Source organism: Hippocampus comes, unplaced genomic scaffold, assembly GCF_001891065.2.
Source record: "Hippocampus comes isolate QL1 unplaced genomic scaffold, H_comes_QL1_v1.1 scaffold69, whole genome shotgun sequence".
In the NCBI taxonomy this organism is placed as follows: domain Eukaryota; kingdom Metazoa; phylum Chordata; class Actinopteri; order Syngnathiformes; family Syngnathidae; genus Hippocampus; species Hippocampus comes.
In genome coordinates this window covers 294,055-321,815 of record NW_017805505.1, presented here as the reverse complement: position 1 = coordinate 321,815, position 27,761 = coordinate 294,055, and the positions used below count along the sequence as shown (strand labels likewise).

The window sequence follows — 27,761 nt, the reverse complement described above, 5'->3', positions numbered from 1 at the left end:
CACCAATATACAGTATAGTACATACAAATATACTCAAAACGGTACTCGCAGTAATATACTGTATTATTTATCCTCTGTGAAGAATGACTAATTGACTCTCACATGAGTTCTTGACAGGACACACCCTGCAGCAGTGTGATGGAGTAGCTTCCGCAACCAGGCAGGAAAGGATTTTTTGGGAGTGAAAAAAGTGAAATTGTGGGAAAACGGACTTTTTTTAAGAATACATTGAAGTTGAAATAGTGAGAAAACAACCCCCTAAAATTTTTGACCCAAACTGGGTTATTTTTGACCCCACTGTTTTTAGCGCGTAGCTTAGTTGTGTATTAGCTGCCTTTTGTTGTTGTTTGTATCTTTTTTTTTTTTTTTTTGCCCGGTGGGGGTTTAAGAAAAAAAGGGACCGGCTTTCAACTGGACATACATGTGCAAGAACCTGAGCGAGCGAGTGGCGCGAGTGCCTCGGCGAACGCACGCTTGCTCTTGGGCTAAGCGAGTCTGACAACTGCCCTGGGCTTGACTGGCCTGTCGCTGCAGCCAACCTGACACTTGCCCCCCGCGAACGCACGCGCACACCACGCGGTGACATTGCAACACACAGTCTCATTCCCGAGCGCGATTCCCGATATGTTGCGCGGGTTTTTCCTCATCAGCACAATGCAGCATGTGGTGACAGAACGCACCATCAACAAGCGCGTGTTGTTTATAATCCTCAAGCTGGCGTGTGCAGATGCTTCTCCGTCTCTGAAAACATCATTACTGTTGCCACCGAGAGGGATTATAAAACGGCGGGGGTAATAATGCCGTATATTGAGATTTATAATTTGATGCTTTTCACTTTCAGTGGCCGAGGAGGGGCTCTGGGAGTGCGGACTTTCCTACGAGTGCAGGACCCTGCTGTTTAAGGCCGTGCACAACCTGCTGGAAAGGTAAATGAGAAAGTGAATGACCAAAACATGCAACATGTCTGGGAAGATGGTGTTATTTTTAATCATGCCAAAAAAAAGCCCCCAACAACCAATAATAATGGAAATGAGATGATCCCCGTATATCGCGTTGATACAGTCCAGACCAACCCACAGTTACTGAAAATCTGCGGTATCGAAATTCTACACATTGAGAATGAGAATTTAACAAGGTAGGTATAAAAACCAAAATGTTCAACCAAAGCTTTTGATTTTGTCCAACAAAAAGTCTGATAGCTTCATGCTAACTTCATGTGAAATGCCGTGTAGATACGAATTAGCATTGATGTTATGGTAATTGTAAACCTTCAAACAATTGGGACATTGGCATTTGTTTGAACTCAAAAACATTTTTGTTGACGTTGAAAATTGCTGGCTTGGTTACCCAACTCAGGAAAAAAAAGAAAGAAAGAAAAAAAAATATCCTTGAATAATTGAATCCGCGGGTGCCGAGCCACGAGGATGCCGGAGTCCACTGTACTGTCTCAGGCCCATGCTGATGTATTTATTTTATTTACTTTTCACACTAAAACCTACTTTTGAAGATATTTAATTTTTAATTGGACAATGACGACAACATTTGTCTCGTGAGTACCTTTTGAAATAATACAACCTAAATAAATCGCCATCAGTCTCGGAGGTCAACTTTGAAAGATATTTCAAGTGCGTCCCCAAACAAAAAGTGCTCAAAGAAATCATTAAAAAGTCACCGTTAGACAACTCCACTTGCCTTCTGGCATCCTCACCTCACTGAAATTAATAATCTGAGCACTGAATCATTTGCTCAAGTACCCAAAGCTCTCCTTTCTGAGCCACAGCCATCTGTTAAATGAAGCAGCACATATTTGCTCTCTATTAAGTGAAGCATCAGCGATCATCATAGGGGGGGCAGGCGGAATTAACCTTCCTATTACCTTGAAGCTAACTTCTTTTATTGCTAGCTGTTTCGGCGCGAAGCGGGATCGCCTTGTCCTCCGCCGCGAAATCAACTTTTGTCGCCGGGCGCCGATTTTCTTTTTGGCTCCGCTCGAATGAGCGTAAATTTGAGTCAAGTGGGTCTTAATCAAACAATCACAAGCGGAGCAATTAGGAACAATTTAATAACGTGCGCAAATCGCAACCGAGAGGCCATCAGGACCATTAGAAAAGGCGGAGTTGTAATTGTTTGACTAAATTAGCGAGCTAACGGCGTGAGGTTGTGTGAAGCGACGCATAGATAGAGCTGATTTCTTGCCGATATTCAAACACTGTACACACATACTGACAATCGGGCAAAATTTCAGCAAAGGCCCGATTGTCAGATGTTTCCGGAAAGATTATCCTGTGGTGCGGGCTGCTTTTGGAAAACAGTCAGGGCTGACAACTGTAAACAATAGGATGAGTACACACTTGCTGATAATCGGGATTTATTTCTACATTTTCTCCCCCTGACATCCTTGAGTCCCTCGAAAAGGTGCGATACAAAGCGAGTCATACCACCAAGGATGATTCTAATTATTCCAGTGACGTGAGTGTCTTCCATTCTGTCTGTTCTTCTCACCGCTGCAGATGTCTCATGGACAAAGGCTTTGTGCGAGTCGGCAAGTGGTTCTTCAAGCCGCACCAACTGCAGGAAAAGTCTCTGGGCAGCAGGTGAGTGGCATTCACTCAACAGCGTGTTTTACCAGCCCGCCATTGCAGAACACAGTCAAACGGCGTCTTGTCACAGCTCGCGGGAAGTTCCGTCATGTGCTTCGTCCTGTCCGCTCGTCCTCGGGGCAACAGCAACTTGCCCCTGCCAGTGTGAGGCTATTCCAAGGTAGAGGCGTTCATTTTGGCTGGAGTGGAATGCGCGGATGTGCGCGCGAGTGAGTGTGAGTGTTGCGGGGCTCTGGTGACAGTTGTCTTGGCCCGCCTCTCACAGTTTACCGCAATTGGGCAAGGTTTTGCTTCTCTCACCCTTGGCAAGCCCAAGTGAAAGCCTGCATGGATGTCAGATTTATGAGCAAAGCTAAAATAGGGAGGAGTGACAGTTGAGTTTCGTCTGTTTGTATGTTGTGATATATTGTTATTTTAACTCCGTAAAATCTTCAACTTACACAGAATGCACTTAACTAACAATCTGGAATGTATCCTGAGCAGGGGAATATTAGAAAAAAAAATATACATATATACATTTTTTTATAATTTTTTTTAATTAAAAAAAAATATATATATTTAAAAAAAAATATGTATGGCACATAGGCACATCACCACTAACACAATCGTGACATTTGCCTCAGTATGACCACAGTCAGTTTTATTGTGGACCCTCTGTGTCGTAGGTGTCCCAATAGTTTTGTCAAATTTTTTTTTTATTTCAAAAGTATCACTGGGCAGGTCTGAATATCCAATGTACTGAATGTATGATGGTTGAGAGCAGTGTACACTGTAAATCTCCGTGCGCGGCTACAGTATGTTGTCATGTGCCTCCCCCCCCCGCCCCCGAAACAAACAAACCCCCTCCCGTCCTCGCCTCACGCCGAGCCACTGCTGCCTCTTTGAATTATTGAGCATCCTACAAAGAGGGAGAAGGCGGAATATCACCGTCGCTTTCACTGTCCCAAATCAAACAGGGGCTTTGTGAGTGACACTGCTTGCGAACGCCGTTCTGCTTGCTCGCAGTTCTAATGCAGACGGTCCGAACGCACCCCGCATGTACAGCATTCCATCCTTTTTTTCCACAATAGCGTTGCAGCAGCCTGAGGAATCTCCCCCCCTCCCCTTGCGCACCCCCCCACCCCCCACACCTCCTCATGCCACGAGGGAGCATTGCTCAGTTGATGTCATGTGACCTCCCGCCTCAGCTTTAACCAGCTCCTTTGTCTCCTCTGCACCTCCACTTTGTCCGTGCCTTTTATCCCCAACAGAGGGCGTCTAAAACAGCGCGCGCCATCATCATCATCATCATCATCATCATCATCACCATCGCCCAACACCCCACCCCCCACCCCCCTTCCGCCTTTGTCAAGCTTCCCCGGTGTTTATCTCACGCGTGTCCCTGGGGCCATAGTGGCGGAGAAGAGTGGCGCATCCAGGAGAGGATTCCGAAACCTCCTCCCTCCACTCTCTTTGTGTCGGAATGAGGAGGAAGCGCTCTGGGTTGGGAGCGAATTGCATCAGACGCTGAAAGGAGGTGTGGGGTGGTGGTGGTGGTGTTGGTGGTGGGGGGGTTACTGGGAGGAAGAGGGATGAGAAAGAGTGGGGGCTGGAATGATGGTCATAAATTAATCATTACTACAGACGGCTGAATTGATGCATTACAGTCTGTCCTTCTCATTAGTTCAGTCAGTTGTATGCATGCCAACTACAATGCTAAATACATTTATAGGGGGCTCTCGTTTGAATCCACGACCATGTAAAGCACAGCATATCATATTCTGATTTTAAATCAGAAAAAAAAATCATGCTGTGACTGACCATGCTGAAGAAGTTGTATTATCTCCTTAACAATACTTCATAGTAAATACACGGCGCACAGATGCTCTGCTCTCCTCGGGTGACATTGAGCTATTAGCCGTCGTCTAGGCAACAGACACTCGGTGCCCGGCCATATCCCAAGGTCATATATGGAAGCAGAAGGGAAACATTTAATCTTATATGTATTTGTTGATATTTGACAAGCGTGTCCTTTTTTTGTACAAGTGGGAGTATTTATCAAGCGTGCAGTTTGATGAATTTTTGACATTTTTGGGGCAGTCGGTCTGTAGTCCAGAAGGAACTGGTCAGGTACGAAGGTATGTTTGTGTGCAGGTTAATTTACGCCTATTACATTGTCTATTTAAAAAAAAAAAAAAAAATTGTCGAAAAGTAGTGGCTTTGGAGATGAGAGGATTTCGCCTGACAATTATGATGTATCGTACGCTGACAAGTGTCATTAAGTCATAAAAGATGTCCAGACATTAGGACAATCCTTGCTAATGGTAAACAGCGAGCAATTAATTGGACTATAAATGCGGTTTCTCATGCAAATGCGCATCCATCCATCAGGAGAGATGTACGCGCGCTGACAGAATTTGCAATTAAAGTTGGCGTTGAGAGCCCATCGTTTGCGTCGCAGCCAATTTATTTGGAAGCGATCTCGTTAAATACGCCGCTTTATCGACGCAATACAAACATGTTGTACTACACGTGTACTGGGACCTTCCCCGGAGAGGTAGAACACAAACGACGGCATTTTCCGCAGATGTCTGCTATCATTCTTACATGAGCAGGTAAAACCCCAGTGAGAGGCTGAAATAAAACCGAGGATCAATGGAGGCGATGGCGACACATCAGAGTGACGTTAGATTTTCTCTTTAATTAGCATTTAGAAGAGAAAAGTATTTTTATTTTATTTTTCAGGGGGGAAAAAGTTTTTTGCTGTTTTTAACCACAGTGGCAACCCACTCTTGGCGCCAGTTTGTGTTGCCTGGCATCTTATAACAACTACTAGGAGCTGTAAGATTTTTTTTTAATTTTTTAATTCCCTTTGCTTTGACATGCCAGCGCAAACTTGAGATGGTGGAAGTGAACCCCAGTCAACTCAATTCACAATAAGCAACCAAAACGGATCCAACAAGTGGCTTCAAGCTATTTCACGCCACTCCCGCTTGAAGTGTACCGTCACGCGTACCCGCGAAGCGAAGCGAATGGCGCTTTGTGTATTTAAAACGAAACAGCTCTGCATTACGAAACGGCCGCTTACCTTAACGCGACGAACGGTGCAAAATGCCATCTCAACCGTTCGCATCGATCGTCGCGGTTTTCTAAGCAAGGGATATTTGAGAACAAAAACCACAGAGCCGAGAAATAATAATACTCGTCGGCATATATTCTTTATCTTCTTCGGAAAATGAATACAATTCAAATCATAGCAAATGTTCACCCAACCGTCAAATTATGAAATTGACATAATCTGCCGAATGGCCACGTATTTAGGAGAGACAACAAATGCTTCACGCTCCCATTTGATTCATACTCTCAGATGATTTACTATACGTAGTTTTGAGCTCGCCTCTCATCGTTTGCAATGAAGGAGCCAGCGGTTTTGACGATGACGCGGTGTGGTTTTACACCGCTGCCTCGACAGTAATCACCGTAATGTTCAATAACAGCATCTCAAAAAACAAAAACAAAAAAACTAAACACTGTTGCGTTTAGGGTGGAGATCCCTGCCTGCCGCTTGCTTGAATCCATTCAGCGTAAAAGGTTGCGAAAACTTCACTTTCACTGATATGTGTGCGGCAATTGCAGTAAAGTGTGTGCGCGTGTGTGTGTGTGTGTGTGTGTTGCTGAATTATTCACTCACAGCACTTTCTCTCAGGCTGGCTTTGCTCTCACTCTATATTTCAAACTGTATGTTTTTTTTTTTTGCCTACGCCTGCCTCGCAGCTTTATGCTTCATCCTGTGCATTTGCTTTTCAACAACCAGAGGTTGTTTTTTTCTTTCTCTCTCTCTCTCGCTGTAACTCTGTAACGATCACTCTTCATTTGAGTACCATCCGCACATCATGTTTACTACTATTTACCCCCCTCCCACACACACACACACACACACAGACACACACACACACACACACACACGCCGCGTCTCAGAGGAATGCGAGATGTGCTGTGTGTCCGCATACTCACGACCGCTTACGGTGCAGGAAAATGCCCTTTGCTAAAGGACGTGTACATATGTGTTGGTCACAGGTATGGCTCGAAATTATGGCTTGAAATTCACGTCGTGGTCAAAATGATGTTTCTTCACGGTGACGGTGTCACTTGAAATATGAACACGTGTTGAAGTGAAAAGTATTGCTGGATGGGTTGAATCAGGGTTGGGCAATTAAAATTGCATGAGAAACTAGCCAACATGCTATTTCTTTTTTTAAGCATGAAACTCAGCTTTGACGTCACCAGACTGGTGCGTTCTTCATTTGAAATGCTTTTCCAGGCCTTTACCACAGTCTCTTTCAGTTCTCGTTTGTTTGTCTTCAGACTCCTCTTCAGAAGGTTCTATTGGGTTAAGGTCCAGTGACTGACTTGGCCAGTCGAAGACCTTACACACACACACACACACACACACACACACACACACACACACACACTGTAGCTAAATAGTTAACCTAGCGATTATGCATTTACAGTAAGCGGATTCACTGTTCCAATGGTGGACCGCAAAGAAAACAAGTTTGACACCGGTGATGTCGCTCATGTTGTGTTTAATTGCGCCTTTGTTATTGCTGTGCCAACAATGTGAGAGAGTCATCATGATCGCACATTACATTTTGGCCGCAGCGATTATTTTTACACCCAGCGATGACGGCATCATGCAAGATCCGTATCAAGAAGACAATCAAGCTTGACGGATGTTGTCATGAGTATTCATTTAATCGCGGGAGCTGTTTTTATGTCTGGACTTCGCTAATGGGTGTTCTCTAATAAAATGACATGTCACTTGAATGTATGCTGAAAACGGTACAAAATCATCATTTAGATTTTATTCACCAACGCAACTGTTTCATACACAGTATGCACTACTGTTCAAATGTTGGCGGTCACTTAGAAGTATCCTTACTCTTTAAAAAAAAAAAAGATATGTTGCACATCATGTTAGATGAATTAGTAATTCATGAAAGGCTGGCAAACATTGCTGTCTGTTTTTGTTTCTCTGCCCCAGAAATTCATATCCAATCTGGGCCTCCCTTCCCTCTGAGTGCACTCAGTGCCATCTGGAGGCCATTTTAGGACAGTATTTAACAACTCATCTTTCAGCTCGGCCCATTAAGAGCAGAACTGGCTTTTTTTATTTTTTTTATTTTATTGAATTTGATGACCCATTACTGCTCCAGTGGGGGTCCAATGCCTTGGGGCAAAGGAGATATTGCATGGGTAGCAGAGTAATCACAAGGAGATCACCCTACCTGCTGACTTTATTGTCATTTTGATGTATATAACCAAGGTTATAAGGAGCTTTATAGATTAAAAATATACATCACAGAAGCCTCGGTGGCGGTTAATGGCGCACAGGTCGCCCGCTGCTATGTAGATGGCAGTAAGACCTAAATTATTATCCGTCTGTGATTTTTTTAAATAAATAAGTATACATGATGGACGGTCCAAGGCCGTGTGATAAAGAGATAAACATGCAGTGTGGAATAATCGGTCGTTAAGCAAATGAGGATTCATACCTGCAATAAGATGGCCGTACGAGGACAATGATGGATGCGTGTGGGTAAACTGGACGGCCCACAAGCTCTTTTGCGCGCTGTCGCAATTTCTGTTTGAAGAGGTAAAATGCTCACGTTGTAGAATAGAACAGAGTCGTGGTATATATTGGCATTGTTTAGGGCTTGATTCCTTTAACAGGGAGCGAGCTGGTGAAATATTTCTCTTGTTAGTCAGACGTATTTTTTTTTATCTGAATGAAGAAACACATTTATTTCAGACTGTTAAAAGATAACATTACTTAAAGCAGGGGTGCCCGATATGTCGATCACGATCGACCGGGACTTCGTGGACTGGTCCCAAGTCGATCGCGAGGGGTGTAGAGGGGTTGGGGGAGGGGGGGCAACCCTTGTTTAGGGCTTGATTCCTTTAACAGGGAGCGAGCCGGTGAACTATTTCTCTGTTAGTCAGACATATTTTTTTTTTTATCAGGGGGGCAACCCAAAACATTTGTGTGTCTCTGTGCGTCTTATTAATATTATATATTTTTGTGTTAGTGCACACTACACCCTTAGCTTCCTTTCAGTCTCATTTTCACAAAAGGTATTTAAAAAATTAAATTACATTTAAAAAAGCAGGTCACCTTTAACCTACGGTAGCACGTGACCTTTATCACCGGAAGTTGTTAGCAGTCAGCAGTTAGCACTCTGCAATTACAGTTAGCGGTCAGAACTGTTGCGCTCTAGCTTTTATTGTTGTTATTATTCTCAATTAGAGTTTGTTTCGTGTACAATTCAATTCTGGGGGGGCGAGAGAGGCATTTTCAAACTGTATACGCGAGCTACGATCGTTAACACGTTGTAAAAGTGCGTTCCATGCCTCCGCGTCAGGTCTCGTGATGGCTGTTGTTCATTTTGGCGTGCGCGTGTTAGTGCGCGCGGATGCGGTAGAGGGTCCATGGCGGAAGGCTGGTTGATCGAAAAGTAGATTTTCGGTCAAAAATTCCCTGACCTAAAGGGAGAATTTCCATGGCAAAAACGACGAAAGCTGGTTGATCGAAAAGTACGAGCACGATTTGAACGTGGGCTCACGTCACGTGACCAAGGCTGTGCCCTTTACTTGAGAATCTCAAACATGCTCATTATGAAAGTTGCGTAGTTGGAATAAATTGTCTCGGGGAACAAATATGCAGCATCGCCAAAATAACAGCGCTAGCACCACCTGTCCTGCGAACTTTTTGACACACCTCCCATACTGTATGCTCGTGGCAAATGAGGGAATTTTATGACTTCACATCAAAATGTCGCCCACCTTCCCGCAACACTTCTGCCCTTCTTTGGCTGGTCTTGGCTCTCAAGGATGTAAACCTGTGTGATCTTCTGTCTCCTCCAGTGAGCACCTCTCGTGTTCCTTCTCCTTCTTCCTGCACGGGGAGAGCAACGTGTGCACCAGTGTGGAGATCGCCCAGCACCAGCCTGCGTACCACATCACAGAACAGCACATTCACCTCGCACACACCTCCGTCACGCCAATACAAGGTAAGGAACAGGATAACTACGTGGGAAAACATATATTGAACACTAATTGTCACCATAAGTTCGGGGTGAAATTTCAGATCAGATCGAATTGGCCTTATAAACGTCTTTCAGGTATTAAATTTGGCTCACCTAAACCTGATAATGTGTCTTTTATGTATTCATCTTGTATTAGATTGTATCAAATCACCACGAATTGTCAGATTTTAAGTCATTGCAGCCAATGTCTGCTAAGACAGACAAATCATTTCATCAATGACGAGTACGCAACACAATTGACTGTCACTTCATTGGTCAAACCCCAAATATGTCATCTGCCGTGTTTTGCAGTGATCCTAAGCCCATACGGTCTGAGCGGTACTCTGACGGGTCAAGCATACAAAATGAGTGACCCGGCAGCACGCAAGCTGATGGAGGAGTGGAGCTACTTCTACCCCATGGTACTGCGACGGAAGGCGGGAAGCAACGAGGAAAACCACGAGCCGGCCGATGATCGCAACGCTCACGTGGCAGTGGAGGTGGTCGTCGGTATGCCGCAACTCCTCTCATGTCGCTTCAAAATTCACCGCCGCACATGTATACTGGAATCCCCTGAAGTCGTTTTGGACCACGGTGCCTTTGTTCTGCCTAAGCAAACACCGGCGAGCAGCATCCCATAAATTAGCCGCCGCTTCTCTTCCTTCTCTCTCACTTTCCTTTTATTTGCCGATGCTCTTGAGAAGCACCTTCACAGCCTTTTAGCCTGCTGGGAAAAAAAAGAGCAAATGATGTGGAAGGAAAAGAGGATGAATGAGATGACAGGAAGTTCAAATTGGGACGATGAAGTCCAAGCTCCTGGGAGTTTGGTCTCATCTGTATGATCTCTCAGGATTGGCATCATGACAATCAAAAAAATGCATTGCAGCCATTTCTAAATGTGAAGTCTTTCCATTCCATTTGAGCAATAATTTATAAAATTGTTCTTTTCTGACACTCATGACAACATGCCACATACAAAGTCAAAAGCCAACCCTACCCAAGATGGCCATTTTGTGTTTTTTTCTGCTGTGCATATTACATTCGATACACTTCCAGTCAAAGGCTAATTAGAAGATACGCAAACTGCAGTTTAATATGGCAAGTGGGTCTACTGCAATATGGAGTATTCATAATTATAAGAATTATAATAATGGTAATCAAAAATGATATGGAGTATTCATAATTATAAGAATTATAATAATAGCAATAATTGTAATCAAAAATAGACACTTTTACATTGGTTGAACTTGTAAACAATTAACATGCTTTCGTCAATTTTAACTGGAACAGAAACAACCTACGTTAAAAATCCAAACGGGGTCAAAAGGGGATGCTATTTGTTCAAAGCGGGAGAAATGTGAGCTGGTGAAATCATAAAAGTGCTGGTCAAGATGTTGTCGACATCCATTGATTTTTAGTAGGTACTAAAACCGGGAGTGAACAAGGCCCATATGTCCCGGCGAGAGGCAAAAGATGTGAAGCCGCAGCCTCATTATGTCCTTTCCGCTCTCTTTAGGTGGCGTAAGGATGACCTACCCAGCTGCTTTTGTGCTGATTGCCCAGGGCCAGCTGCCGCTGGAGCCACCTCCACCTGCACCTGCAGCTCAGGGCCTCGCCAGAGAGCAGAATCACTGCAGCGTGCCGCTCACGCCGCCAACATCGCCGGAGCAGCCCTGCTCGGGTAAATGACACCACACAAATGCCATTCCTCCATGTACGCCGCCAGCTGTGTTGTGTTCCCAAGAGAGCGCCTATCCTTCCATCCGACGTCTTGATCAAAACGGGCGCCTCACCCGCGATCGAGACAGCACTTGGTTGAGATCTTCAGTTTCTAGGGCGGAAAAAAAAAAAACAGGGAGCAAAATTGGCATAAAGGTACATGACCCAGGGAGCATTAACGTCAACAGCAACAAGATTGGAAGAAACATGTCCTTATTTTAAGAGAATCCTTTGATGTTGTTGGCTGAATGCGCTGTGGTTGGTGCCAGCCTCCAAACCACAAGCTTCGAGCGTTCAAACATTCTCTGAAATCTGGAAGACAAAAAAAATAAAAAATACCCACATGAAAGGAAGGTATATTTGTTCAGTTTATATTAGCAAAGGGAGCACACTGTTTGGCGAGCATAAAAATCAAGGCAATGCTAGCTTGTAAACAACTTGCGACATCTGATTTTTTTTTTTCTTTTCAGGATGAGTATTAAGGTAATGAAAGAGGAAATGGTGTGCACAACCGACAGTAAAAAAAAAAGTTTTCTTTTCTACTTTTGTATATTTTAGAGTCTGGAGTTTAATCAGTACTTCCAATTTTCTGTAGGATGAGTACTTTCGGGACTTTAGTAAGACACTGTATGATAAAGTGACGATATGCTTCTTATCTTTCCAGCGGACAGTGGATTCGTGACCTCGGCCTCGAGTGTCCCAACCCCAGACAGCGGTCTCGGGGTCACCAGCCTGAGCCCAAAGCATTCTGGGAAAAAGCTGACTTGTCAGGTGGTCCATCAGGCCTGGAGGGAATGCTACCTCAGCCAGTCTCAGCACATGTAAGTGACGTCAGCCCACTGTGGAGGATGGACCCGAATGGGTAAATTTGTTTGTTCTTGGCAGACTAAAGCAGCCGTCCGACGTGACGCCAAAGAAGGAAGTGCCAAATGGAGTCACCACGTGGGATTTCAATGACGTCGGGGCGCGAGCGCCGTGCAGCTGCTCGAGGTACCGGCGAGCCGCTCTCAAGCTGTTCATCGACGGCGTTGCGATAACTTAGTTTTCCTAAAAACATCATGCGATTGTCTCGTTTCTATTTCAGGCTGAAGCAGCAGAAGTTGACAACCGCCACGAACATCTCCAACCCTCAGAACGGTGCCAATCCGTCCTCTGGCTCATCGTTATACGCGTCTTCCATACCCAAACACAAGACCAGCGACAAGACGGAAAAGGCTGACAAACAATCCAAGAGACCGGCCATGATCCCCTTTCACCACCGTGTATGCGCCACCCAGGAGACCCCCCTGGAGCAGGACTCACCTGGGGGGCCCCAGCTCAGTGGTCTGGTAGCACTCGAGCCACCGATGGAGCCTCTGGCCACTCTGGCAAGCTGCAAGTATCCCAAACAGCTCTCCAACGGAAGGAAAGCTCCGGAGTCACTTCTCTTGTCGCCAATGTCTCCGCTCCCTCCCACGCTTAGCCCGCACCCCCGGGTGCAGGACCCAGAGGTACTGGAAGGGCCGCTGGACATACACGTATGTCAGGAGGCTGCGGCTGGCATGGGCGTGATGACCAGCGAGACGGCAGTGTACACGGCCTTGCTGAAGCAGAAGGAGAACGGGGCCGGCTGGTGGAGAGGCTTCCGGACTCCCAGGACTGATAAGATGGATTTCAGACCTCCAGAGGTCTCGGCTGATAAAGTAGAAGAGGGGAAAACGGAGGCAGTCCCCGAGGGAGCCTCGCTAAAGAGGTAGGAGCGATATCGTGCTCTTGGTGTGCGATAGCAGGAGGCGATAACCAGATACTGATACAGATAACAGGAGGTCACAACAGAAATGGAGTTGTCAACTTTTGCGTACATTTTTTGTTGACATGTGTCAACTGAGACACATTTGGAGGAGGCGCAAGAATAGCTATCAATTTATAAGAGGTGATAAAGAAATGTTTGGAATCGCTTCACGAGAGCAGGGATACCCAAATGGAGGTGAGTGCCTTGCAGGCGGTGCGCTTGGATTAAAAGTAGTTTTGGTCTGATATATTAAGCAAGCACAACTCTAAAATACATAAACTCCAAGTAGTTTAGCGTTAAATGTGTTTTGTCGTCATTTGAAGTCGCTGACAGTATATAGGTTTACACTCGACTGACTTTGGTGCAAACACTGTGAGCTCATCCACTCTGGGCTCAAGATTCGTTGACGACGCAGCTGGGCTCAAGCGTACAAAGTGTCATATCTCGATTTTCTTGCTGGTGCGAGCCTTGTTTTGCCTGTTTGGAAATTCGCCATGATTGCCGTTCTGGCTTCCCGAGCGCGTTTCCTTTGATATGCCTTGGCGCGCCTGATAATTTGGTAGGCGAAAGTAGACTAAACTTTACATCTTTCTGGAATCATGTCTAACTATTGGCACAGGTAGAACTCAACAAATGCATTATTAAGACAACAATCTTTGTTATATGTAAAAATCCCCCACCTCTGGCCACGACTCATCGATTACGGGGTGTAAGGTGGGGGAATCACACAGAGACACGCACAATTAGAATCACAAACACTTCCTCCACGACATTCACCTGTGGTTCCTTATAAACATACTTTGTGCGCTTCAACCTCCCGCAGCGAATCAGTTTGTGCTTCCACCTCGTCAAGGACTCTGCGCCTCTTGTGCGGCTATTTCACAGTGAATGAGAGGAGCCGCTTAAATTGGCGAGAGTCAAGTTGGCTCTGTTCACACCCACAACGGCGCAAACTGTGCCAAATCTCAGCTGCATCAAGACCAAAACTTGGGCTCGGCCACCCCCGCGCAGATTTATGCCACTCCTCATGCTAGACCCGGAGACCTCTGTGATCATGTTATGCACAGAGGCTGTTCTGTGAGGACTCGAAGATCTTCATGGCACTGACCGAGATGCCATTTCTAATTAGAAGCCAGTGTAATGTTCAAACATTTTAAGGTCAAATAAAATAATGAAATCATATCTTTTGTAATAGCTTGCAAATGTCTCTCACAGACTTTACACACAGGCGCACAAGAGATTTAAAATCTCAGACGAGAGATTGCGGGAGCACGTCCAGGCACTGGGCCTGCTCCAGCAACCGGTTGTGGAGGTGCTGCGCGAGCCAGGGGAAGACCCCTACGACTTCAAGGAAGGCGACATCGAGTACACGTTCTCCACTTCCAAGAGATTAAAGAGTCAAGGGCGGGAATCCGGCAAGAGAGCCAAGGTAGGGAAACACGGGGGGCGCTTCTATTAAAAGCGGTTTCACTGCCATTAGCCTGCGCAGCCTTTCAAAGTCATCCTTTAATATCCATTAAAAGCTGACTCGCTTGACTCATTTTTCCAAATCGCCCATCAGAGTGAAGAAATCACCAGCAATGGCCACCTGCCAGATGGGAAAGACGCAATGTCCATTTTCAACTCTGCTCCCAAATCAGGTGGGACTTAGACTTCAACATCATAAACCAACTTTTTTTTTTCTGTGTCCTTTATTTTTGAAGTCATTTGGTCTTGTGTTTTCCTTCAGATGAGTCCAGTCAAGACGACGCCGCCGCCAAAGCCAATCCTTCTCTGACCCGAGAAAAAGACCTGGTGGTCAACATTTCGGATCTGGACAACATATTTGATGAAGATGAGGAGGAGCTTGGGGTGAGGCATCCAAATTCCTGTTTGGGGAAAGATGAGGAAGTACCAACCAATCACAATTTACAATCCCATCGTGCCTTCTGCTCTAATGAATTAGTGAAGTATATTACTGAGTGTGCAAATAAAAATGCTGTGTACATTTTTGTTATAGATAAACTATATCGGCCCAATCCTCTAATCTGATGTGTACTAATTTGTAGACGGTTTACCCCAACCAGCACTCAACCAAAGTCACAGTATCCGCAGAGGATCGTCCTCTGAGTAAAGAAGGCAGAGCGGCAGTTCCATATCCATCAAGTGAGTTCCCGTCCATACACGGTCGTACATAACGCACCCAAAGCGTAAATGCCCTCGTAAATCCACTTTTTGTCCATCTCAGCAGTAGCAGACCTTCAGCGTATGTTCCCCACGCCGCCCTCCCTGGAGCAGCATCCGGCCTTCTCTCCCATCATGACGTACCGGGACACGCCCAGCCAGGAGCCCCCCGCACCCGCCGGAGCGCCTGACCACCTTCTGCCAGTCACCTCCAACCAGCTGCCTGAATTCAGGATGGAGCTTGAGGAAGGCATTGCTAGCCCCTGGCAAGAAGACTTCAAAGTAAGGACATGGGAACGCGATTCACAGTTTGCTATTCGCAAATTCACGACTTTGTCTTTGTGGAACATATTCTTTATCCTCTACGTAGAGGTACAGATATTAATCTGAGAGGAGCTGGGACGCCTAAATGAAGCATTAATATGAATCCGACTTGAGTTCAAAGCAGGATATGCCCAGCTGCACGATGTGATTGGCTGCGCGATTCAGGCAGGTCTGCCTCGGACTCCAGTGGGATTTTGGAGTTGACTGGTTTATATACCTTACGCATAGCTGGATTCTATTTACTGCGGGCGCCGAGCAATAGCTGAGAAATGCTAATGATAGCTAAATGCATGCAAATCTTCCTACTCTGCTCATCCGTGCAGGAACATCGACAACACTTCCAAAACCGCTCAGTCTTTATGTCCCCTCTGTCCAGACGCAGGTGGTCTGCTCCATGTTCGCGCCACTTTCCTGCCTCCCTAGTCAGAGTTTAGCACCGCTCAAGATTCCTGAGCAGTGCTACTACCGCCCGTCCTGGGCTCTCCTGCCCAAAATGGAGCACATCCCAGCCGCCATGCACGCCCACAACAGCAATTTCGCCAGGGATGGATACACGTGAGTAAAATGCAGCGACAATGTTAGTAGCGCCATGCTTTAGCTGACCAAGCGGTTTTGAAATTGGGGTAAAAACAGCCCCGATTGACTTGATGCATTTACCCGGCATTAGAAGCGCTTGAATAATACTTAACTCTGACCCCGGAAATGCTGTATGAGCATATTTTGTTGTCTTTCAGAAATATCCCAAGTGTCAGTGCTCTAACGGACCAGGACTACAACCAGATGAGCGGCACCACGGCTTCAGTGAGCACCACGGTGGGCATCCTGCCTTCCCCGGCCACGCCTCGTTTCTCCGTGCCCACTCCGCGCACCCCTCGCACGCCACGGGGTATGAACCCCGCCAGCTCCGGCCAAGGTTCCGTGAAGCAGGACGGGACTGAGCTGAGTTCACCGGCTTCGACCCCTTCCACCAGCCTGCCCCTAAGCTCCGTGGAGCCCCTGGCTCGACCTCGACCTTGCCTCCCCGAGAGCCACAGCCTCTACGCCATTCTGCTTCTGTCGGACTCCGTCCTTAACGTCTTCAAGGACCGCAACTTTGACAGCTGCTGCATCTGCGCCTGCAACATGAACGTCAAGGGGGCGGACGTAGGGGTGTACATCCCCGATTCGACCTGTGAGGATCAGTACCGCTGCATGTGTGGCTTCAGCGCCATTGTGAACAGGCAGCTGGCCCACGGCACGGGGCTCTTCCTGGAAGACGAGTTGGACATTTACGGCCGCTCCTCAGAGGTCGGCCGCGCCGCCGAGAGGAGGCTGGCCCTCGGCCGGCGGGAGCCGACGATGGGCGACCCCCGAGCGAAGCGTCCTCAGGATGCGGCGCCCGCCTCGCCGTCGGTTATGGTCCTACTTCAGGAGCAGTGCTCGCAGCCCATTTCCTCCCTTGCCTCGCTGCACCTTCCCCATGCTTACTCCAGCTATTCCCGCAAGGGAGCGCTGCTCCAGAGTTGGATGTCGGAAAAGCAGTGGGCGGACGGGAGCGATGCCTGTGTGGAGTGTTACAACGCCCTGGAGCAGGGTCTGCAGTATGTGGACAACTCCACAGGAGGGAAAGTCGATCCAGCTGTCGTCCGAAGTACCGCTCTGCATCCCTGGCCTCACACCAACGGTAGGACGCAAATTTGGACGCTAAAAACGGACGGGGATGTTTGTGGTCGAACAGCCTTGAAACCAACGTCTGCTCATATGTGTTTTACAAATTCCTGTCTGCTTAATGTGTTTTATGTTTGTTCATTTGTTTCCTCGGTGGCTAGGCCTTGTTAACATGTGTGTATGTGTCCTGTGCGTGCGTGCGTGCGCGCTTGTTTCTGTGTCTCTGCTCATCCCCGCAGTGGTGGACATGAGCATGTTGTCATCCCAGGACATGGTGCGCTTGCTGCTGTCCCTGCAGCCCTTTCTGCAAGATGCCATCCAGAAGAAAAGAACCGGACGGACTTGGGATAACATCCAACACGTTCAGGGTCCGCTCACCTGGCAGCAGTTCCATAAAATGGCGGGAAGAGGCTCGTATGGTAAGAACAACAAATCGTTTTTTGTTTTTTAGCTTGCTATCTGATTAGACTTAAGTCAAGGCTCATGGTGGAATTCTGTCTTCAGGTTCTGAGGAGTCCCCGGAGCCCTTGCCCATTCCCACAGTCCTGCTTGGCTACGACCGAGAACGGGACTTCCTGGCACTGTCCCCTCTTGCCTTGCCCTTCTGGGAGAAGCTCTTGCTGGAGCCTTACGGGGGTCAACGCGATGTCGCGTACGTGGTACTTTGTCCCAATAGTCCTCCCCTGTTGGCTGCCGCCCGAGCCTTCTTCCAGGAGCTCAGCGCTGTTTACGAGGTAGGAGATTGTGTCAAATTTATTTCCAAGTGCCTCAAAGAAGGTGCCCTCACCAAAGTGACGTCATTCTCAGACGTGTCGGCTTGGGAAGCACCGTCCTCTGGCCAAGGTGTCCCGGGATGGCATAATCCGCGTGGGGGAGGAAGTGGAGTCCGAAAGGGTGGAGGAGCTCGATGTGGACCAGTGGTTGACTGGTCCCTGGGCTGGAGAGCACCACACAGACAACCTCAGCAAACTGAAACTTTACGCCTATGCCTGTAAGCTGCAGCTAGGTAAGAACCTCCAGCGTAATCTCCAATCAAAGCATCTTTTACAGAAACCGACTTCTTGTGCATGTACCATATGAACAAATTCTGTCCTCACTCTGCAGGACCCCAGCTGTCAGTCCTGCCTTTGGACAGCACGCTTTTGCTGCCATCCAAAATCCAGCCACCCAACACTTCAGCGCAACCTGCCCCCTCTGGACAACCTCAAGCATGGACGTCGGACGCAGAGCCAGCTCCCGGGGCTGCCGGTTCAGTAAACGCCTCCACTCCATCTGCAACACCCTCTGGCCAGACGGGGGAGACGACGCCCGGAGGGTCCAGCGAGTCCAAAGGACCCTTGAACACACCAGCATCCAACACACCAGCAGAGAACCCCGACGTGTAAGAGCCAAAACAACGCGCTCACATCCTATCACCATATTTGTGGTTGGTTGTTTGTCCGTTTGGATAAAGCAGTTCAGATCATGGATGGACGGATGGATGTTTTTCCCATTTGTTCATCAGCAGGCTCATTTCTGACTGATTATATTTTTTTTCTGCACTCCTCAGTGTTGAAGTAGTCACTTGTTGCCAGGCGCATTTACGAAAGCCTACATTTCTCAGTTTCGCTTTTGAGCATGTAACCTCTGATCCAAAGTTAGCAAATGGGCAAGATGGATGGAATACCATCACTTGTCTTTTATCACCACAGCGCCATCTGGTGGATGTGCTGGGACACTGTTCCAAATACACCCATTACACCTTTGAACTAGTGCACAACTGATAGTCGCCCCTTTTTTTTCCCCCCCAGCACCGCCGAGCAGTACAGAATCGGTATCCCGACTGGCCCCGACTCCACGGACAGCCGCACCAACCCACCGGCCATCGTTGTTTACGTCGTGGACGCGTTCCTGAGTCCGACTGGCACGCGGAGTGAAGGAGGGGAGGAAGAGGAAGGTGACGAAGTCGAGGCAGAGAGCGTGTGGCTGCTGGGGCTTCTTCGCTGCTACACGGAAATGCTGCATACCTTGCCCGAGACCATTAGACCTGCACTTGTTCTACAGGTAAACAGGGGTGGCAAAACAACTTGCACGCTGTACCTTAGTCGAAGAATGGATATACTGAGGACGTTGCGACTTTCGGCTCGTCCCAGCAAGGCTCCACAGCGAGTTATATCATCGGTGCTTAATTTAGAAGAATAGTTTTGCTAGCAAAAACGGCTAAATTATCTAGTAGTAGGCGTAGTCTTTATCTGATTAGCTTTCATTTCAATCTTGTTAAAAAAAAATTAATCGAGAAATTCTTGTTGTCAGAAATTAAAACTAAGGTATGACGCTCGCCAAAAACGAGAAAGGCGACTGCTCGGCTTATTTTGCCTCCACCTTTTTCCACTTCATTTTCATCACCTAACAAGTAGTCAAACTAATAAGACAATTTTCACAAAGCGTGTAGTAGAAGGTCCTGATAATCTGTTTTCAAATGTTAAGGAGAAGTAGCCAAAAGTTGTCAGAGCTGAGAGCATGGCCCTCTTCCTGCAGGTGGTGCCATGCCAGTACCTCCTCCAGCCCGCGAGTGGCGAAAGCCATTTATACCTGCAGCACCTGCGCTCTCTGGCCTTCTCCTGTTACTCCCAGTGCAGACGCCTGCGGCCCCAGCACACGCACATCAAGTCCCTGACCGGTTTTGGCCCCGTGTCCACCGTCACCTCGGTCCTCAAGAGCCCAGAGGTAAATGATGAAATTAATCGTCGTCATGGATAAAAACCCACGATGACCGATACATGTTTGTCCTCCCCCAGCATCCCAGCCCAGTGCATCTCTATTCACCCCCCTTCATCCTCGGGCCCACTCGGCCCAAGCAGCCAGAACAAGGAGAGATTTGGGCCGAAATCCCTGCCAGGTACAACGTGCTCTTTGTTGGATACTGCTTGTCACATGACCAGCGCTGGATCCTGGTGTCATGCACGGACCAGCATGGAGAGTTGCTGGAGACGTGCATCATCAATGTCGACGTGCCGAACAGGTTAGTGTCAAATTTACTGCTTTAATCTCTTCATATTCAAAATTTCACGTCCCCCCCTTGAATTCAGGGCTCGGCGCCCGAAGGTGTCCGCTCGGAAGATGGGTCTGCAGAAGCTGTGGGAGTGGTGCGTCGGCATCATCCAGATGACCTCACTGCCATGGAGGATTGTGATTGGTCGGTTAGGGAGACTAGGCCACGGCGAACTTAAAGGTGGGTGACGTGGCTTCACTAAATGAACAAGCGGTGAGCAAGGTGCAGAATTATTTTACTGGCCTTTGATTATATTTTCTAAAGAATTCTGCCCCCCCTCAAAAAAAAAAAAGATAAATACAATTTTCGGGAATATGGTTTTAATAAGATCAGTAGCTCTTTATAATATGGTACTTTATAAAAGCTGCAGCGATTGTGAAAGCACTATATAAATAAAGCTGTATTGTATTTTATTGTATTCTTTTAGAGTAGCTCCATCTAGTGGATGCATAATGCAACCTCAGCCACTATTCTAGCTTCTATTCTCTGCACCTTATAATGCGGTGCACCCCGATATTTGAAAACAGTTTTAAAATAGGCCATTCCTTATACTCCAAAGCGCCTTGTAATGCGGAAAACACAATACTGACTCGGTCGGTCAGCTGAGTTGAAGTCAGTCATGAAGATGATGTCTTTACTTAAGTGCAGGAGGAGTCATTTGGTCACGCCACTTTGTCCTTTTCTCTCCGCCAGACTGGAGCTCGCTCCTCGGGGAGCACTCGCTGCATTCGATAGGGCGCCAGCTCAGGGAGGCGTGTCGCATGTGTGGCATCTCAGTGGCGGACACCCCCTCCATCCTCAGCGCCTGCCTGGTCGCCATGGAGCCGCAGGGCTCCCTCGTGGTCATGCCCGGTAGGTAGAGACCAGCACAGCGTAGACCTCTTGAAGTAACCACGTGAAGGTGATCATCTAGTTTAAAGTGGGGGGTTAAAGTGAGCCTCCCTTCAGAGAACACAAAACGGCTTGGACACCTTTTCCTTCCACTTTGCCTTTAACCCTCCTATTAGGTGGGTTTGGAAGGAACAACAATAATGATCCCGGGTCAATTGTTTTGAAAGTGGGTCATTTAGACCCACAACATAACAGGAGGCTTAACATTTCAGATAAATATATAAACAATTAACAAATCTTTGAAAAAGAAATATGCAAATAGATACCAAAATCTTAAAACGAGTGTGAGTGAGTTTCAGGTTTATTTGTTTTTTTTTTTTTTTTTTTTTTTTTTTAACCCAATTTGGTATAATGCAAATGTTTCTATGTGACCCTGAAAAAGTTGTACCTTAAAAAAAGTGATTAACTCATTCAGTACCAGCCAGTTCTGGACCAAGTCTGAAAAGACGTTTACAAACGTCTTTGGGAGTGAATGAGTTAAAGACAATGACTTTTAAAAAAACTAATGCAAATATATGTAACTTTAAAGTTAAATACAACTGAAGTGTACTTTACCGGTGATTCTTTTGCAAACCACTAGAGGGAGCCCTCGTAGCACTAGCGGTCCACATACTGATCTAATACTTTTGTAAAGTGACAGAAAATCACTTTTTTATTTATTTTTTTGGGTGTCGTTTGCTCTCAGACGCGGTGACGATGGGCTCCGTGTTCGGCCGCAGCACTGCCCTGAACCTGCAGACGTCGCAGCTGAACACGCCTCAGGACGCCTCGTGCACACACATCCTCGTCTTCCCGACATCCGCCACCACCCAGCTGGCGCCGAGCTCCTACCCCACTGAGGACAATAACGGTACTCATTAGCTTTTACTGGATACTGTCGTGCCAAGGTCGCGTCTTTGGACAACCATAAAGCTGCACATGCACAGCCAGTGAAATCATGGGCTGGGCTGTTGGTGGAACAGCATAAAGCTTGGTCGACCGTTACGGATAGTGCAGTGAGAAAATATTGAACAAGACATTAAATATCAACAAAAGTGGTAATAAAAGAAAAAAAAAAGCCCCCGAGTCCCAAACCAATGATGTCTAATTATCTTGTTGTGGTCTGAATAAGTATCATGAATTTTCTGGAAAAATGTCAGCTTCCAACGTAACAATAATACAGGAAGCAATGCAAAGAATCATGGTTGCTTTACTCTATTTCACCAACAGGGGGCAGGATTGTTCCATCTCACCAGCAGCACGCCTCGTGCGATTGTTTTAACTTTGTGCATTGTGCACTCCAATCATGTCAGGAAAACACAACATTATTACCCAGCCCAAATTCGACAAACCAATGAGTTGTGTTCCCGTAGACGACATGTTCGACTTGCCCTTTCCTGACGAACTGGAGAACGACATCGGCCACGACATGATGCTGATCACGGGTAACCTCCACCCTTCCCCCAACACCTCCCCCGTGCCGTCGCCGGGCTCTCCATCCGGAATGGGGATGGGATCCCATTTTCAACACACCAGGGTGAGTGAAAAATAATTGCTCCCACCTCTGTCCGTATTCAAGGTTGGTGAGGGCTTTTGAAGATGGAAATTGTGCTGTACTCAAGCCGTGACTCTTCCTCGTCCCACTCTTTTTTTTTTTTTGGGGGGGGTGGGAGCTCTGTTTATTTAAAAAAAAAACAAAAAAAAAACGTCACTAATGAATTGGTGACTGAGAGAATATTTCTTCACCCGGAGAGGTATTTAGCAGCATGCCTGTTGAAGCTCAGATCCACGCGATGACATCTGGACTGACACTCCACATCACACGCATCACATGCGCCAAACAGCATGTGAGAGCGAAGAGCTGCCAAACGTGGAGGAATTTGGCTCCCGGGGCGAAAAGGGGCGAAGACAGACGCGGTGACAGTTTCTTAACGGCTCAATCGCAAAGTAGAGAGAGCAGCCGACTCCCAACACGTTGCAGGTGTCGTCGGCTCACCTGAGGGAAGAGATACGAGTCGACTTCAGAGCGCCGCCGCTGATTGGTCGGGGAAAGCTTGCGCGTGCTGAATCGGGAAAACCCGAACCCAAGTTTGAAACCGTAAACCTGCTTGAAAACCCTAATGCTCATTGGAAACCCTAAATTGACTTGAAAAGCCTAATCCTTGTTTTAACCCCAATTTGAAACCCTAACCCTAGTATGAAACCTTAACCCTAGTTTGAGACATAAACCCTATGAAACCCTAACTTTAATTTAAAACCCTGCTATGCAATCCTAACCCAAGTTTAAAACCCTAATTTGAAACCCCAACCCTACTTTAAAACCCTACCATAAAACCCCTAACCCTAGTTTCAAATCCTAATTTGAAATATTAACTCTTGTTTAAAACCCGACTTACTTTGGACCTTATTTTGAAAACCGAGCTCAGACATTCTGTTGCTTACCGCTGCTGTACTGTAAATTGAAACCCTAACCCTACTTCAAAACCCAAACACTACTTTTTTTTTTTAAAGCACCCAGACGGTTCCACTGGCCTTGCAGTGACGTGTTTGGTGGCCGTTTTTGTTTAAGTTAATCAAAACGGTCCGTTGCCTTTTGAATGGCCGCACGTAAACAACAATTTAGGTTTTTTTTTTTTCCCCCTCCCACTATAAAAATCACACGCAGGCCTGCCAGACGGACTGCCTTCATTTCCTTGAAGTATCAGTGATGCATCTCTCTTGTTTTTGCACGCCTTCGCCATGCACGTGGTCAATAATTGAATTTCCTGTTTTTCCACAGAGCCAGGGCGAGCGCTTGCTCTCCAGAGACAATCCGCCGGAAGAGCTGAAGCAGCAGCCGCTGGCTCTGGGCTACTACGTCTCCACGGCGCAGGCCGGCGGCGGACTCCCGCACTGGTTTTGGGCTCCGTGCCCTCAAGCTGAGAACCAGTGTCCTCTGTTCCTCAAGGTCCTTAAAACATGACTCTTGTATTTGTTTCTCATTAAAAATAATGCGAATAATCAAATAAATAAATCAGCTATAGAGGGGTGGGGAAAAGTAAATAAATATCCGACCACAAGGGGGCGCCCATTAGTAATTACTCTATATTGTATTGCAAAACAGAGGATAAAAGTCATTTATTTTCAGACACATTTCCACATTTTACAGTTTTTCCAGTCCTAATTGTTGTTTTCTAAACCATTTTTGTCAGTTTTGATTCAGCTTTTGTTTGATAGTTAATTTTGTTTCCTACACTGGAACCTGGGTGGTCCGGTGGGCGACTGGTCAGCGCATCGGCCTCATTGTGCACAGGTGTACGGTTTGATTGGCTGGCAACTCGTTCAAAGTGTACCCGGCCTACTGGCGACCCTTGTGAGGATCACAAGGGTCGCGGGTGTGCTGGAGTCTGCCCCAACCGTCTTTGGGCAGTAGGCGGGGGACACCCTGAACTGGTTCCCGGCAAATCGCAGGACACACATAGACGAACAACCATGCACACTCACACCTAGGGACAATTTATAGATTGTTCCAGCCCCGCGTGATCTTACGCGCGTGTGACAGAATCCCAGTCAAAGAGCCGGCGATTCCGAGTAGACCCGAACGGAAGTCTCATGACGCCGTCGATCACCAGACGTGACGCCCTCCGTTGCTTCTCCGCAGGCCTCGCTCCACCACCACATCTCCATGGTCCAGTCAGATGAGCTGGTGGCAGACAAGACAAAGAGGACCCCTCACCCGCTGGACTCCAAAACCACCTCTGATGTGCTCCGGTAAATATGCAACACATGTCGGCTTTCCTGGCTGCGGGTGTCGAATGTGGGATTCTAAAGTGACTCCAGAAGCTGCGTGGCTCCAAAGCCACAATGTGCCATCACTTAAGGCTGATGACACGTGAAAAATAGTTGCGAGTATTCCACATTTTAACTTCTTAAGCACACAAATATTTACTCACATAGCTGTCTTACATGTGGCCTTTGAGCTATTTCTATCATTTTATGAGCACCACATTTTTTTTATATATGAATTCAGACTGCCACGGTTAGAACAATTTTCTAAAAGCTACAAATCATTTTTTTTGGTTTAAAAAAAAAATTAACATCAGTGCACATTCCATATCGTATCAATCATTATTAGTATTTTTTTACATAATCTCTGCGACAAAGAAAAAAAAGACATTTGGAATTTGATATCGAAATTGAAAAACAAGCTAGTTGCAATAAAGCTTTCCATTTCTCTCTCACACACACACACACACACACACACACAATGTAATGTAATTTTCATTTTTTACCACAAACTTCCTGAATGCACGTAAAAAAATATTTTTAATAAGCTTATATTTATATTTTATATTCATTTATATACTTTGTCCCTTTCATAATTTTGCTGCTGTAAATTAAAAACTTAATTCGGCTTTCATGCAAATTTTTTTTTTTTTTTTTTCCCCTCCCCAAAATGCAGATTTGTATTGGAGCAATACAATGCACTCTCCTGGCTGACGTGCACGCCTGCCACCCAGGACCGCCAGTCTTGCCTGCCCGTCCACTTGGCCGTGCTGGTCCAAATGTACAATGCCATCCTCAACATGCTCTAGCCGTACGCACCTCCAATTCCTCAGCTCCGGGCCTTCTCAGCGTCCCCCCCCTCCCTCCCACTTTGCAACTCCTCGTCTCAGAGAGGACTCTCCCGGGGCCTGGAATGTAAATCCGAGTGACAAAATGCTAAGCCAGTGCAGAAAAAAAAAAATACTTGGAAATGGCAGTCACGGTGCTTTCTCATGGAGAGAAGACCCGAGTGGCATTTTGAAACAAACGTCTGCAGACCTGTAATATTGTACAACCAGCAAATTTGCATGTCAACGCACACTCGTGGCATTGTTGCGTCGTTTTAAATTTTGTACAAAAAAAAAAGCGCTGTTGAAAGGTTCTTTGAACTCTTACGGGGGAGCGTTTTGCAAGCGGCACTTTTTCTTCACCTTTCAAAGGGTTGTAGATAAGCGATGGCGGTACAAAAAAAAAAAAAGATGAAGACAGGCCGGGGTGTTCATAATGTAAAACATTTGCAAAGAATTTAAAGTTATTTTGTCATATTTAAAATGAAACAAAAGGGGGGGGGGGAGAAAGGCCTTTTTTTGTTGCCATCTTTTGGGATCTGAAATGAACGTTGTCAATTTAATGCAATATTTATACAAATTATATCATGTCATAGAATTTGATATCTGTACGTATATATCTAACAAATATATATTACCTCTTCCAAACAGGCACTTAACGAAAGTAAAGGGTGATGGACACAGAATGAACATCAGTTAAAAACAAAAAAAAAAAATCTATATATCGTTTGTTTTATTTAATACCTTTCAATTAAAAATATGCAGGAGATATTAAGGCGAATCCTTGAACGAGGCAATCGAAAATGTTCAAATGAAAATATTTAAGAAGGACACTTATGATTTCAAGATGATGTCAAGCAAACCACGAGAAAGGCCCCGCCCCCTTTGCTATTTGTTACAATCGGAGCATGTTTGTATGATACACCATTCGGCTGTGTTTTTCTGGAATTTTTTAAAAGCTGTACATTTCAAGCTGTTTTTGTTTTATTATTATTATTTTTTTGCTGTGAGCTTTTATACATATATATATATATATCTATAAATATATACAGTGAAAAAGTCATTTACTTCCAGCCAAATACGTGGAAATTGCCAAGTGAGTGTTCACGAAATTGTACAGACAAATGCAAGTTTGCAAAAGACTTTGTTACGTCGGTCATCAATTTGAATATGGAACAGATCCACACCAAGTGGGAGATATCTGTTACTTTTACACTATTTTTTAAAGTAAATTATTAAAAGCCTTCCAAGTGAGAACGCGTTCACTTGTGCTCTTTCACTTGCATCGTTTACAGTCAGACATTTCATCTGTTTTTAACCCTTCCGTGCACCCTGTAACCTGATAACATGATAAGCTGTCCACTGTAGTATCCGCTGTCTTTTTAAAAACGGGGGAGACACCATAAATTACGGGTACATGTCAAACTCTGGGCTTCGAGGGCTGCTATCCTTCACGTTTTTTTTTTTTTTTGTTGAGCTGTTTCCCTCCTCCTAACACACCTGATCCGATTGATCGGGATTTTTATCCGGCTCCTCATTTGAATCTAAACATGCAGGATGGTGGCTCACGAGGACCAGTTTGACACTTGTGCATGATGAGGCAACCCCCCCCCCTCCCCCACCAAAAAAACCTATTTTTATACACAATATATAATATTAATCAGAATTCACTCAAAATGTGCGAACTGATATGCTAACCACTTGGTCACCATGCCCCCAAGATTGACACACACCTCTGATGGTGACTGTTGTTGTTAGTTTCTGTCTTTGGGATGAAAGCACTTTTTAGTTTTAGTCCCATTTTAGCCATTTCTACATGTGGCGCTCCATCAAAACTCCCTTGCATGTAACTTGAAGCTATCTAGCAACCCGTTAACACTAGAGGGAAAACTTGAAGCTTTCTGTGAAATATATCAAAAGGTGATTGTTCGGTAACATAAGATTTCGGATAAACTTGGTGTGACGAGCATCTGACAG

The 27,761-nt window shown here is 46.1% G+C and overlaps 1 protein-coding gene and 1 long non-coding RNA gene across 5 annotated transcripts; one reads left to right on the top strand and one right to left on the bottom strand.

The window, feature by feature from the left end:
• The first annotated feature begins 820 nt into the window (after positions 1-820).
• Positions 821-26,492, top strand: LOC109520393 (mediator complex subunit 13L). 4 transcript variants are annotated; one of them, XM_019877587.1, is made up of 29 exons: positions 821-926; positions 2,511-2,594; positions 9,507-9,652; positions 9,980-10,177; positions 11,184-11,348; positions 12,051-12,207; positions 12,272-12,376; positions 12,471-13,118; positions 14,373-14,586; positions 14,719-14,797; positions 14,887-15,008; positions 15,224-15,302; positions 15,388-15,602; positions 16,021-16,199; positions 16,379-17,307; positions 17,531-17,710; positions 17,796-18,025; positions 18,099-18,297; positions 18,396-18,672; positions 19,082-19,334; positions 19,809-19,997; positions 20,069-20,292; positions 20,360-20,502; positions 21,016-21,174; positions 21,899-22,063; positions 22,566-22,729; positions 23,972-24,139; positions 24,833-24,942; positions 25,634-26,492. In XM_019877587.1, the coding sequence occupies exons 2-29, from the start codon at positions 2,518-2,520 to the stop codon at positions 25,764-25,766; spliced, it is 5,907 nt and encodes a 1,968-aa protein (XP_019733146.1). In that variant the 5' UTR covers positions 821-926; positions 2,511-2,517; the 3' UTR covers positions 25,767-26,492. The 4 variants fall into 4 exon arrangements, with proteins under 4 accessions (XP_019733146.1, XP_019733145.1, XP_019733144.1 ...); XM_019877586.1 differs by having other exon boundaries at positions 15,385-15,602; XM_019877585.1 differs by having other exon boundaries at positions 15,206-15,302.
• Positions 22,853-23,965, bottom strand: LOC109520395 (uncharacterized). The gene is made up of 2 exons (XR_002169169.1): positions 23,483-23,965; positions 22,853-23,384 (listed from the first exon to the last, which is right to left on the bottom strand). It is a non-coding gene; the product is annotated as an uncharacterized LOC109520395 (long non-coding RNA).
• Positions 26,493-27,761: the final 1,269 nt, after the last annotated feature.